At 44.7% G+C, this 13,931-nt stretch overlaps 1 protein-coding gene across 1 annotated transcript in view; it reads left to right on the top strand.

The window, feature by feature from the left end:
• Window positions 1–13,931, top strand: part of EFCAB8 (EF-hand calcium binding domain 8) — a 3,728,836-nt gene that overhangs the window by 1,257,148 nt on the left and 2,457,757 nt on the right. The window contains exon 13 of the mRNA XM_044089017.1: window positions 12,117–13,391. Within this exon, the coding sequence (XP_043944952.1) occupies window positions 12,117–13,391 (1,275 nt within the window). The remainder of the gene's footprint in view (window positions 1–12,116; window positions 13,392–13,931) is intronic.

Genomic DNA, 13,931 nt, shown 5'->3' with positions numbered 1-13,931 from the left:
CATGGTAACCGAGAAGCTCTCAAGCTTGTCCCTTACCCATAATGCACCAGCCCTAAGCTACGCCAGATCTTGTTTGCCACTTTCCATGAAAGATGTGGTTGACCTCACTCTCGAGCTTTCACGGATAAGTGATAATTATTATCTTTTAAATTCCTATATCTTCTAATGTTTTCTAATATTTCTTATATTTCTCATCCCCTACCCCCATATGACATTGTATTTCTTCTGTTAGCATAATTGGTAATTTTTCTTTCATTTTATCTATTGTACAGTATTTGTACTTCCTGAATTACTATTGTTAGTAATTTTTTTTCCTTTTACCTTTCTACACTTTAGTGTAGTCTTTTATTACCCTCACTGGTAGTTTTCGTCTGCCTTCTTTCTTTCCAAAAAAACAAAAAATGTTCTTACTTAAGTTTTCCTTTTTATAATTGCTAGTATAATGGCGGAAAAAGGCCCCACTAGGTTTAAAAAGTGTGTCAAGTGCAGGCACAAGATACCAATGTCAGACGCCCACACTATGTGGGTTTTCTGCCTTGGGCCATTACATCTGCAAGAGGATTGTTCGATCTGCTATAGTTTCAATCCTAGGGCTCTAGTAGAAATAAAAAAAACTTATATTATAAGGATTATTACCATTTGCTTTTGGAGAGGTAGTATCTGAGGCTCAGTTCCCCAAAACGAAAAATGAAGAATTGAAGCTATGGTCTCCAAAACCTTCCACCTCATCCACCCTGGTTTCAAAGCCATCTTGGAAAAGGCCTAAGCTGGATCCAATAATATCCAAAAGTTCCTTTCCCTAGGATCCCAGGAAGAAAAAAGTGATGGATCCAACTACCTCAAAACTGACAAAAAAGCCATCACATCCAACTTTCTCGAATCCTGTAACTCTTCCCAGGACAAGATATTCACTGTCCATTGATCCTGTGCCTTCAAGGACGCCGTCACCCTTTTTGAAAAGACACCAATCCAAGTCCCCCTCTCTTGTTTCGACTCATTCATTCAGAAGTTTGATGGAGGAAGATGTGGAAAGAATGTTGCAGAAGATCCTCTCAGTGCAATTTCAGATAGGTGTCTTATTGGCTCCTACCCCTTCAGATCAGGAGGTCCATCCTTCAACTACACCCTCATGTCAGGTTCCTCCTCTAATTCCTTTGGTTGCTTCAGAGTCCCTGGATCTGAGCCTTCTGGATCTCTCTGGTTTGGATCCGCAGATAACATTATCTTTGGATCAGAGGCTTACTCTGAGTGCTCTGGTTCAGTCGGATCAAGAGAGCTCTCAGAGTAGAAGCTTCCTTGTCAGATCTGAGGCATTTGAGTCGACTCTGAAGTTGTCTGAGCTGTCTCTGCACCTTGGAGCTTCTGTACTGGACAACTCAGCTCTGGCTTCCTCATCTGGGAGATTGCTTTCAGAGCGTGGAAGGACTGCACTCCAGAAGCTTGTCTTCTCAGCGCCAGGGTCTTCTCCATCTCCGGGCCGATCAGCCTTCAAGGTTGTGAAGCGGGTGTTTTCTGCTCCGGCAGAATGGATGGAGCCAACCCCCTCAGATCTTCAGCCCTTCTACCTTGATGTCTCTGTGCTTGGAGGCTCCTCACTCTTTACCACAGGATGTCCCTAGGAAGAAGTGCAAGAGGAAGCACTTGGAATCCCCACAAGAGTCAGTCATGGAGGATACAGACTTCAATGAAGGTCAAAGCTCCCCATGATCACCTCCTGATGACGTCTCATTTGGAGACATCTTTGATATCCTAAAACAGGTGCTTGGACACCCAGCAAACCTTTATCCAAGGAGTCTGTGTTCCTAGCGGCTTTCAGTATTGACCCGTCTACTCCTGGGTTACTCGGCCTACCAGTGAGCTTATTGATTCAGTTTCTCAGTGGGCATGGAAAGAACCTGACACAGTTGAACCCATACCCAGAAGACTGGACAATATTCTGGCACCACCTTCTGGGAAGGAGTTTTGGGCTAAAGGGGTGCCCATTGATGCCATGGTCAAGCCCTTCAAGTCTTCATTCGTCAGTATTTTTTTTTTATGGCAAGTCTTTGTTTGGCCCCAAAGTGAGAACACATTATCCAGGTGTGAGAAGGATGGAAAGACCCTTTCTGCAGTGGGTGTATGCTTTTCTAGGAATCAGTGAGGTTGTCATAAGATGTGATTCAGGAAGTCCCAGGGTCCTTTCTAGAACACATGTGGAGAAAGTTCTCCTAGGGGCAAAGGGGGGGACTCTAATGGTGGACGCTGCCTCCATGGCAGAGGAGGCCCACAAAATCAGGGTCCAGAGTTTCTTTCTTTGATGTAACCTACCAACGCTTCTGAAAGAAGGCTCAATTGTCCACCTCTGGAGACAGTCGGGGGTTGATTATCCCTGCATCAACTAGCCTGGCTAGACTTAACAAAAGATACTTGGGTGCAGAAGATTATATCCAGAGGCTGTATAATACCCTTTTCCCTCCCACCTCCAATCTCAAGAAAAATCCCCAATGTTCCACCCAGTCATAGAGAATTCTGTCTAGCCTAGACAAGTTTTTGTATCTTGGGGAATAATTCATATCTTCCATGCCAAATATTTTCACATCACAATTTTTATCTCATCTCCTCCTATCCTAACTGTTGGTAATTGAGTCTCATCTACCTCTAACCGTGGCATATTAAATTTTTCCATAAACATTTCCATTTGTACCTTTTTTTGATTTCCATATTTCTATATTTTATACAGACTGTCCTAGAATTCGTGAAATATTTCTAATACTTCTACAAGATATCTTGTTACCTTTCATGTTATATGCTCCCTAAGTTTAGTGACAGCCCTTTTTATTTTCTGTTGCTTGAGTCGTTGTGCTAAAACTTTGTGTGCTCTGTAGTTATTTTCAAGAAGAAGAAAAAACAGTTGCTTAACAGCAGTCTTTCTTAACTCATGCATATTCTCGAGGTAATTCCTTATTTTTTTCTTTAGCACCATATTTTTAAACTCTTCTCCCTAGCTATGTTTTCAGAAGAAATTTCTATCTTCTCTAATAGCTCCTGAATAAGTCCCACTAACCATTCCTTAAATACCTCTCTTTTCAACAGTTTTTATATCTTGGGAAATAATATGTAAATTCACTCCAAACTCCTGTTAGTGAATTCACATCTTCCATGTCAAGTATTTTCATAAATTTCTTCAAAAATCAACCCTCCTTTCTTATACTTTCCCTTCTGGGCTTGGCTAGACAGAATTTACATTTCACAGGAACATGTGCATTTAATTGAAGGTCTTGGTATGCACCCAATAGCTAGCTGTTTCAGATCATGCACCAATAATAACTAAAATAAAAACACAAGGTAATGAAATAATAATTAGGGTACTGGTGGTTTCCCACTTATCTGCTGAAAAGAGAGGAATTTAAGGTGTGGGTTGTGGAGATTAATTCAGGAGCTATTCAAGAGGATAGAAATTGCTCTGAAAATATAGTTAGGGAGTGGGATAAAATTAAGGTGGAGTTTAAAAATAGGGTAGAAATAAAAGAAAGGGGGCTGTCGTTAAGAAGTAACAAGAATTATTTAGAGGGACTGACAAATGTTAAAGTGCTGCAGAGTAGGGAGAGATCTCACAGAACAAGAAGAGGATCAACTGCAGAATGCTAAGCAGAAAATAAGGGATTACCTTGATAAGATACATGAGTTTAGAAAACTTGCTGTTAAGCAACTGTTTTTTGACAATAACACTAGAGCACAAAAACCTTTAGCATAACGACTTAGGTAACAGAAAGTAAAAAGGGCTGTTCCCAGTCTTAGGGAGCCTATAACTAGGAAGATAATAAGAGATCCTGTAGAGGTATTAGAAATATTTCGGAAATTCTATGAAAGTCTCTGTAAAGCAGAGAAATATGGAAATTAAGAAAATGTACAAATGGAAATGTTTATGGAAGAATTAAATATGCCAAGGTTAGAGCTAGATGAGCCTCAATGTCTACTGGTTAGGATAGTAGGAGAAGAGATAAAATGGTGATGGATAACCAATCCACCAGAAAGTCTCCAAGAATAGATGGTATTCCAGTGGAAGTTTGGAAGGTAGGAGGGAAAAACTTATAAAGATCTGGAAGGTTGTCTTTAACAGTATTTTAAGAGGAGAAGTGCCAGCATCCTGAAGGAAAGCAGTGGTAGCTGTAATATCTGAAGAGGGTAAAGATCTATTAGGTCCAGCTTCATACAGACCCATTTCAATACTAAACCATGATTATTAAGTGTTTATGTCTATAATGGCTAAAATATTGGCAAAAGTAATGCCAAAATTAATAGATATGGATCAGTGTGATTTTTGTGGAGAGGAAGCAAACATTTGACAACATTAACAGAACACTGCTATCAACCTGGGTGCCCAAGTCCCTCATGACTGATTGCATGCTTAGTACGTTGTTATTAATGTGATAATTAGTAGGGGCACCATTTTCCCCAAAGGGGGTAATGATGCATTTCTTGGCATACAGTTTGAAGCCATGCTTCTGGCACCAGTCATTAGTTTGGGTAAGGCCCTCTTGGAGGATGTTCACATCACTAGGGGAATTTAAAACAGCGCCCAGCTTGCGGTCATCTGCAAATTTGGTCAGCCACAGACCACTGGTTTTGACTTGCACCTCAGAAAAGTATATCCCAAACAGTAGAGGCCCCCAAGACTGATCCCTGGGGTACACCGCTTGTTACGAGTCTACTACTAGAGGTGGCTTCCCCTATTTTGACTGAGTGGGCTCTATCAGTGAGCCAGTTAGCTACCCATCTGGTAACACACGGGTTAATGGTATCTATTATGTGGGGAATAGTGTAGAATGCTTTGGCTAGGTCAAGGTAGGCGGTGTGCACCATCTTCCCCTCGTCCATGGCTTTGGTGACTGTTTCGAAGAAATCGACTGAGTTTAACAGGCATGATCTTCCTTTGACAAAACCAAACTGTGTGGGGTCAAGTGTTTGGAGGTTGCCAGTATCCTTGTTTATAAGGTCCATGATAATGCGTTCCATGGCTTTGCAGATCAGGCTAGTTAGGCTGATGGGCCTATAATTACCTGGATCAGTGGACACTCCACCTTTGTGCAGAGGGATTACAGTGGCTGTCCTCCATTTGGCTGGGACAAAGTCAGTGCTCAGGCTTTGGTTGAACAGGGTGCCTAATGGAGCTAAGAGCTCATGCCTGAGTTCATGTAGGGCACAGCCAGGGATGTTGTCAAGTCCCAGAGAGACTGTATTTTTTGCCTTTGAGAGGGCATTAAAGACCTGCTCCCTGGTGATGAGAGGAGGGGGCAGGTGCTGGGAATGTCCTGGTTTACTGATGGGGGGACAGGGGGTGTGAAGTTTTCACTGAACCTATCTGCCAGTAGGTTGGCTATATCTACGGCTTTTGTGTATGTATTGTTCTTGACCACCAATTCAGAGCAGATTTGGGTGTTACCTTTGAGATTGCTGACATATGTGAAGAAGGCCTTTTTATTGTCCTTAGTGGATGTGGCCAATTTGGACTTGAAGTTAGCTTTAGAGGATTTCACCAGTTACCTTATTTGCTTGTTCAGACAAAGGAGATATTGCTTCCAACTTGACACCTGTTCCTTCTTGGTCCTGGAAAGCAATTTTTTCCTTTTATTTTAGAGTTTGTTTATTGCTGCTGTCCACCAGACAAGTTTACTCTTCCTTAAGGAAGATGATTTGGTCGTGTCAGGTATTGCTGAGTCCATACAGCTATGTAGGTGCTCATATAGTTTTTGGTGTAGGCTTGGACATTAGTGCTAGTTCCAGCTGAAGGGACGGTGGTTGTGAAGCTGCTTATTCCTGCTCTCAGGAGATTGTAGTTAGCTTTGGAAGATTTTTTTGTTTGACTCTGATGGGGGGGTCAGGGGAGATGGTGACTTTGAAAGTGATCACTTTATGGTCAGATTTTACCAAGGAGGATGACACTGTAGGGGTGCTACAATGGCTACTCATGTTGGTTAGTACCAGGTCCAGGATATTTTCACCTCTTGTGGAGGTGTCAACCAGTGAATCCAATGCATTGGCATTGACGAAGTCGAGGAATCTCAGGGCGGATTGGGATTACCCGATTTGAAGGGGTATTTCAGAGCTACACAGTTAAGGCTCCTATACATAGCACAAGCAGAAAACTATAATTCAAAGTGGAAAGGGATGATGATGATACAGGTGGGAAGCTCAACAAACAAGGAGAGACTGAGATTTTGGATGCAGGCCTTTAAGGAGAATAACAGTAATCATACAGAATGATGTTAAGTTGTCATTCTCGCCTTCATTCTTGCTAGATGGGTTCGGAGCCGATCCTCGGCTCCGACTCGGCGTATACTATAGCTCGAGAGCTATTTTTACCGGCTCGAGGCAGCCCTATATCCCACAATACCATGTGCTAACTCCCTAGATCTCGTTTGCCGCTTTGCTGCGAGGTAGTCTGTTTTTACCGGCTCTGGTCAGTAAGTGCTTTTTTCATATATATATTCAGTCTCAGTAGTTTTTTTCCAGTTAGTTACCCTTCTTTAGGTCCCTTCTAACTGCCTTACCCTTTCGGTAGCCCTTTTTCCCCTTCTTTAGTTAGTTTTTTTATCTTGGGCCTACAGGCTTTTCCTTAGTTTTCCCCCACCCCTTTCAGTGTGTGTGTGGGTTTTTAGTCAGTTCCCCTTAACTTAAATAAGTGTGTGTGTGTGGACTGACTGTGTTCCTTTTTTTTTGTCAGGATGTCAAAGGACCCTAAGGTTTCGGGATTCAAGAAGTGTGACTCGTGCTGTCAGAAAATGTCTCTGACAGACGGTCACACTTCTTGTGTCTATTGCTTGGGGCCTTTACACCTGCAGGACTCTTGTTCCGTTTGTCACGGATTTAGTTCAAGAGTCCTGCAGGAAAGGCGTAACAAGCTCATCCTAAGGGGCTTGTTAAAGCCTGATGACTCCCCGTCCAAGTCTGGCTCGGGGAAGTCGTCAAAAAAACGCCAAACCCTCGGCTCCAGCTTCTGAGCCGAGGGCTGGCTTTATCGAGACGGCTCCGACCTCGGTTCCGTCTCGCTCCGAGGCGAGCAAAGTGGTTTCTGCTCCGAAACCATCATCGGAGCCGACGCCAGCACTCAAGCGCTCTAGGTCCCCTTCGCTAGAGTCCGTCAGATCGGCTCCTAGGTCCCCTCTCCTATCGGAGCGGAGTCATAGGACTCATTCATCGAGGTCATCCAGGCTCTCCGACCACGACATCGAGAGGGTGGTCAGTAGACACATAAAATCTCAGGCTCTGGCCCAAATGCTCCAGAGCCCATCTCACCAAACTGTGGCTTCTTCGATACAGCTATCCATTCCTCCTCCGACTCATCTCTCGAGTTCGGAGCCGGAGTTTGTCGGAACCGTGACCTTGCCCACGTCGGAGCCGATACTTCCTCCTTCGGCTCCGGTGTCGTCGGCTCCGACCTCTTCATTGGTTCCATCCGTGGAGAGGTCTGGGCGCCGAGACTCCATTGTCGGCTCCGAGGGGGCGAGTGGCATCGGACCCTTGTCCGACCCCGCTCTCCCTCTCGGAGCTTCGGCTCTGGTTAGTTCGGCCCCGACATCATTCTCGGAGCCTTCTCTGTCGGTTCCGGGGGCGGTTCCGGTCTCTTCAGAGCCGGGGCTACCTTTGGTATCTGATAGGGGGGCCTTCGAGGTGATGAGGAGTGTGCTGGACCCAGTGTCCACTCCAAGGTTAAGTTCTGCGGCTCCTCCCTCTGTAGTGCCTGTTACGGTCTCTGGCCATCCTCCTACACCTGACAGCAGAGATCCAAAGCGTAGGGTACCCACCTTGGGTGTCTCCTCCTCTTCCGAGGGCTCCCCTGAAGTTTCAGGGGAACCCCCTAGGAAAAGAAAGTGCATGAGGAAGCACATAGACTCCCCCGAGTCTGTCACGTCGGACACCGACTTGGATGAGTCGGAAGGTTCCCCCAGATCCCCCTCTGAGGATGTCTCCTTTTCAGACATCCTGGAAATCCTAAGACAGAGGGGAAATTGGTCCACTCTCAAACCTTCCGAGGACGAGTCGGTTTACCTTGACGCCTTTGGATCTCGCCCTTCCACCTCCTGGGTGTCTCCCCCTTTCGACCCACTAATGGAGGTAGTGGCTAGAAAGGTGTGGGCAGCTCCTGATTCAATGGAACCTACCCCTAGGAGGCCTTCTAAATTTATTTCTGCACCAGATGACAAATCCTTTCTCACCAAAGGTGTTTCAGTTGATGCTATGGTGGTAGCAGCAGCCACTAAGAAGGAATTGGCTGATCCTTCTGTATCTGTTCATCCTCCTAACAAAGAGTCCAGGACCATGGACAGGTACGGCAGGCGGACCTTTGCTTCAGCGACCTTTTCTATGCGATCCCTGAACTATTTATGTCATTTCACCCGCCTTCAGAGAGACTTGCTCAAAGAGCTGGGTGAAACGGTACAGGATCCTTCTGCTGCGGGGTTTAAGGACAAAATAAACTCTCAGCTGGCTACCCTGAACTCCATTGTTAACTCCTCCATGCAGCTTATCTCTTATGCAGCCGATGGAGCGAGTAGGGCCGCTGGCACAGGCGTTGCGTTGAGACGTCACGCTTGGATGTGACTCTGTAACTTTGCCGATCCCTTCAAGGCGTCCTTCACCAACACCCCCTTTGACGGTTCAGAATTGTTCGGACCCCAGGTGAAGAATACCCTCACCAGATGCGAGCAATATGGTAAGACTCTCTGCCATGGGAGTCCGTTTTTCCACTCCTTCTAGACCTTATCCTAAGGGACAGAAGGGAGGAAAGATGTGGTTCCGCAAACCTCAGGGAGTCGCGCCTGCCGCACGTGGTGAATTTCCCCCTAGAGGCAGAGGGGGAAATAATAACAGACGCCGCCCCAGGGGCAGAGGGGGTCCTCAGAACCAGGGCTCTAGGGAATCTTTTCCTGACCAACCCTTTCAGCATCGCTGAGAAGCTGCCTGACTGTCCGCCTTCGGAGGCAGTCGGGGGAAGATTATCTCTGTACCCGGAAGCCTGGCAATCCCTCTCCCAAGACACATGGGTACAGAAGATCATATCCGAGGGTTACAAAATTCCTTTCACTTTCTCTCTGGTACAACCGCCAAAACCCCTACCAGACGTACCACCCGCACAAAGGGGTCAGGCTTAGCTAGAAATAAAAAAGCTGTTAGAAAAAAGAGTCATCCAGGCAGTCCCAGCAGATCAGCTAGGATCCGGAATCTACTCCAGATTCTTTTTGGTACCAAAAAAGACAGGAGAATGGAGACCCATTTTGGACCTCAGCAGGTTAAACAACTCTGTACTAAAGACAAAATTTCGGATGGTAACACTGCAGTCCATTCTACCCTTTTTGGGCAGAGACAACTGGATATGCTCATTAGACCTCCAGGATGCGTGCTACCATATAAAGATACACAGGCGCTCCAGGAGGATTCTCCGCTTCCGGCTGGGAGTCAGTCATTTTCAATTCAGGGCCCTGCCCTTTGGTCTCACCACAGCCCCCCGGGTGTTCACCAAATGTTTGGCAGTGGTCACGGCTCACCTGAGACAGAAAGGATTCCAGGTGTTTCCATACTTAGACGACTGGCTCATTTCCGCTACCACCAAACAGGATCTCATAATGGCCAGGGATTACACTATTCAACTTTGCAACAGTCTGGGTATTTCTATGAATTTTGCAAAGTCCTCCTTGTCGCCTTGTCAATGTATAAACTTTATAGGCGCCGTATTAAACACCACAGAAATGTCTGCAACATTACCACCTCAAAGAGTGACAGACATAAGGCGGAATGTTCAGCCCCTGTTTCAGCCCAACAGAGTCCAAGTCAAGCTAGTATTGAAAGTGTTGGGCCTCATGGCGGTGGCGATTCTTCTACTTCCATTAGCTCGCTTCCACATGAGGCTCCTTCAGTGGATGCTGTTTTCTCAGTGGTCCTTTCAACAGCTACCAATGACCCACAACATTTTGATAACCCCATCTTGCAAGAAACATCTCTCCTGGTGGATGGTTTCCCCTCAGCTTTTTCAGGGCAGACCCTTTGTTCTCCCCCCTCCAGTTGCCACTGTCACAACAGATGCCTCCCTGATCGGGTGGGGGGGGGCATTATCAGGGCAGGACGGTCCAGGGCACTTGGCAACAGTCAGAATGCCACCTGCACATAAATGTCCTGGAGATGAGGGCAGTGCTTTTGACGTTGCAAGCCCTTCAGAGCTCTCTTCCCACAGGGACTATAGCATTTCAAATGGACAATATGTCTGTGGTGTGGTACATAAACAAGCAGGGCGGAACAAGGTCCTACCCCCTCTGTCGAGAAGCACTCAGACTTTGGCAATGGGTGATTTCATCTCAACGGTTTCTGATAGCAATGCACATCCCCGGGAAGTCCAATGTCATAGCAGACAGATTGAGCAGAACTATACTCATGCCTCACGAGTGGTCTCTAAATCAAGCGGTAGCAGACGGAATTTTTCGGAAGTGGGGCCAGCCTTGCTGTGACCTTCTCGCAACTCCCCAAAACAGCAAGTGCCTCGACTTCTTCACACTTTTTCCTCTGCCAGGCCAACCCCTCAGAGACGCTCTTGTTCACGTTTGGCCCCGGGGTCTTCTTTATGCCTTTCCTCCCTTTCCGTTGATCCAGCAATTAATTCAGAAAGCAACCGCATTGAGATCCAAAATGATCCTCATTGCCCCGTTTTGGCCTCGACAAGTTTAGTTCCCATTCCTGCACAAATACCTACTGGAACAGCCTTGGCATCTGGAACCCCTTCCGGATCTGTTGACCCACCTCACGGGCAAGCTGCATCAGTCTCTACATTCCATCAACCTCACAGCTTGGTTGCTCCACTTCCAGCCATAGCCAGGCTTCCACTTATTTCTCCTCCTGTTCGTGATATAATTCTGGCTTCCCATAAGTCCAATACTAGGAAGACTTATGCGAGTAAATGGAAGCGTTTTTCACACTGGGCACAAACTAGGTCCTTAGATCCTTTCCATGCACCCATTCATGAGGTTCTAGACTTTCTGGCGGAGCTTTTTCATTCAGGGTCATCATCGGCCACTGTCAGGGTACAATTAGCGGCCTTTGCTAATTTTCATGTTGGACTCTCAGAAGCAAATATTATGTCCCACAAACTCTGTAAAGCCTTTCTCAAGGGCATATTTTTGCTCAGACCTCCAGTCAAAGATCCACCCCCACAATGGGATTTGAGTTTAGTTCTAATCTCACTAATTCTGCCCCCTTTTGAACCGGCAGCTTCTTGCTCCCTCAAACTTCTTTCTTGGAAAATGCTGTTTTTAGTAGCTATAACATCTGCCAGAAGGGTATCGGAACTTCAAGCCTTGTCTGTCCGTCCTCCTTATTTGGTTTTTCATAAAGACAGGGTAACTCTCAGAACAAACCCTTCCTTCCTACCAAAAGTGTTATCGGAAGCAAATCTAAACCACTCCATTGATTTGCCTGTCTTTTTCCCAGACTATACCAACAGGGCTGAACAAAAATTACATTCATTAGATGTTCATCGCCAATTACGGTATTACCTAGACAGGACAAAACAATTCAGAAAGTCAGACCAGCTCTTTCTCTCTTATGCTGCAGGCAAGAAAGGGCTTCCGGTATCGAAGGTTACTCTTTCCAGATGGCTGACATCTATTATTACCTTGGTCTATGAGTTGAGACACAGGCAACTTCCCTCTAGGCCTAAGGCTCATTCAACCAGGGCACTATCAACTTCAACGGCGTTTCAAGCAAGGCTACCACTAGATGCCATTTGTGCAGCAGCTACATGGGCGTCCAAACATACCTTTATTGCCCATTACAAGCTTGATTTAGCCTCCAGAAATAGAGCTGATTTTGGTTCCACTGTACTCAGGAGTCTGTTCCATTGAGCCACCCAGGACTAAGATGCTAGGTACGCTGTCCCATCCAGCAAGAATGAAGGCGAGAATGACAACATTAAGAAGTTATGTCTTACCATAACGTTCCATGAAATTTGGCGGTTTTTTAAATATTTAATGTGTGCCATTTCCATTCATCTTTGTTCTGACGAAGCGTATGGGAATACGTGAAAACGCTTAACCATTGGGTTGGCACTGTGGTCTTGGTTCATTGCTACAATAAAGCTGTTTTTTTACAAGAAAAGCTGGTGGATCGTGGTCTGTCCTGGGGACCTTGTTTTGCATTTTGGTTTGGCTGTTGAACCCCTTGGACATTTTTTGGTATCGAGTCGTTTGTGTTTGGCCATGGATTCCATCAACGACCTATCTGCAAACTTCTCTCCAGGGTGGAGGGATGAATTGGATAAAGTTCATTCGGAACTAGCAATACTAAAGGGTGAAATCACCCGTTTACTCGAACTAATGACACCGCCAACTGGTTCAGTTAAGAATACGCCCATTCGGGTTGGGCAGGAGATGATTACACCATCACGTTCGACATCACCACACTCACTGACTGGTAATGCTAGTATGGATGATATACCTAACGGTCAAAGACCGACTGCTTCTTCCAATTCGGTCTTGGCTGAATCTACAGGGAGAATGGGTAACAATGGAGGCTTTTTTAACTTTTCGAATGAATCGGCTAACCATCCGGATGACGTATATTTAATCTCGGGAGCGAAACCCAAGCGTTTGCCACCTACAAGAACATACTCCGTTTTGGAGGTGCAACAGAGTGGTTTATATAAAAACACGCAAGGTACTGTAACTAAGACTATGTGCAATTCCCGAGAAGGGAACAATGACAATTTTAAAGTTAATTTTGACAAATTTTTACGTTTACCCTTTGAATTTGGTTCTGAGGGTAAAGTTCAGGATGGACATAATAATTATGCAATGTCCAACTCTACTTTGAAAGAAAAGATTTTTACTTTTGGTAATAAGCTCACTAGAATTAAGAATTTGCAGGTAGATAATATGTATTTACGGAAATGTTTAGAATGCAATATTGTTCCTATGGGGCTCAGGTTTTTCAAGCAACCCATTGGGGTTGACTTGAATGCCGAAAACATTAGTAAATGTAATCAGATGTTTGACAACTTTGGGAAGCAATTCATGGAGTTTATTTTAGGCTGTAATGATCACAAGCTTGGTGGTATGTTGAAAGAGGCAGAAGATATCAGTCAATCTATTACCAATGACTTGGTGTTTCCACAATGGGAAAAACTTTTTGTTAAGCAATTTGAATATGCTGAGAACAGTGGTAAAAAGAGCTTTTACAGGAAATCAAAAAAATTTCATAGAGATTTAAAACAATATGAAAAGGGCAATGTGTATAGATGGTCTAAGAGCAATATGGAGAAACACAATGTCAATAGTATGTATGTAGAGGGTGAAGGTTTTAACAATTTTACTGATGGTAAAGATTTTTTATCACCAGGGGGAGGGGGTACAACAGATGGCAGGAAACAGGTATGAAGCAGGGAAGCAGGAAACGCTGGTACAAGTAGAAGGAATTAACAACAGGGCCTGTACTAAAGCTTTTTCTCAAAATTCAGAAATTGTACCAAATAGTGTTGTAAATGTTGAAGGTGATCTTAAAGTGTTTAACTACACCTCCTTTCCAATTAACAAAGAACACTTTTCTATTTTTTCTAAGGGTATGAAGTATATTCCGAATAAACCCTTTGACCTGGTTGATACCCTTGTTGAAATTAAGTTATTTTTGAGAAAATTAAATTTGAATATATTTTTTCATGATAGCTCTGTCAAATCCAGTAGTACTAATACCCTCAAAAAAAAAGAAATACCTTCACACCACCTATGCACAGAACATTAACATCTTTTGAAAATGTTGTTAACAAGGAAGTATATGCACTTTTCAATCAAGTGAGAGGTAACAGAATTCAAGGAGTCAATAATAGTGAGATGGAGATGATTATTGATACCCTTTGTGAACACAACATCCGGATAATGTCTGCTGACAAGGGGGGTGGGATTGTGTTATATGAT

Source organism: Protopterus annectens, chromosome 12.part0 (assembly GCF_019279795.1).
Source record: "Protopterus annectens isolate FY-2018-M chromosome 12.part0, PAN1.0, whole genome shotgun sequence".
Classification (NCBI taxonomy): Eukaryota; Metazoa; Chordata; order Ceratodontiformes; family Protopteridae; genus Protopterus; species Protopterus annectens.
This window is presented reverse-complemented; position numbering and strand designations above follow the sequence as displayed.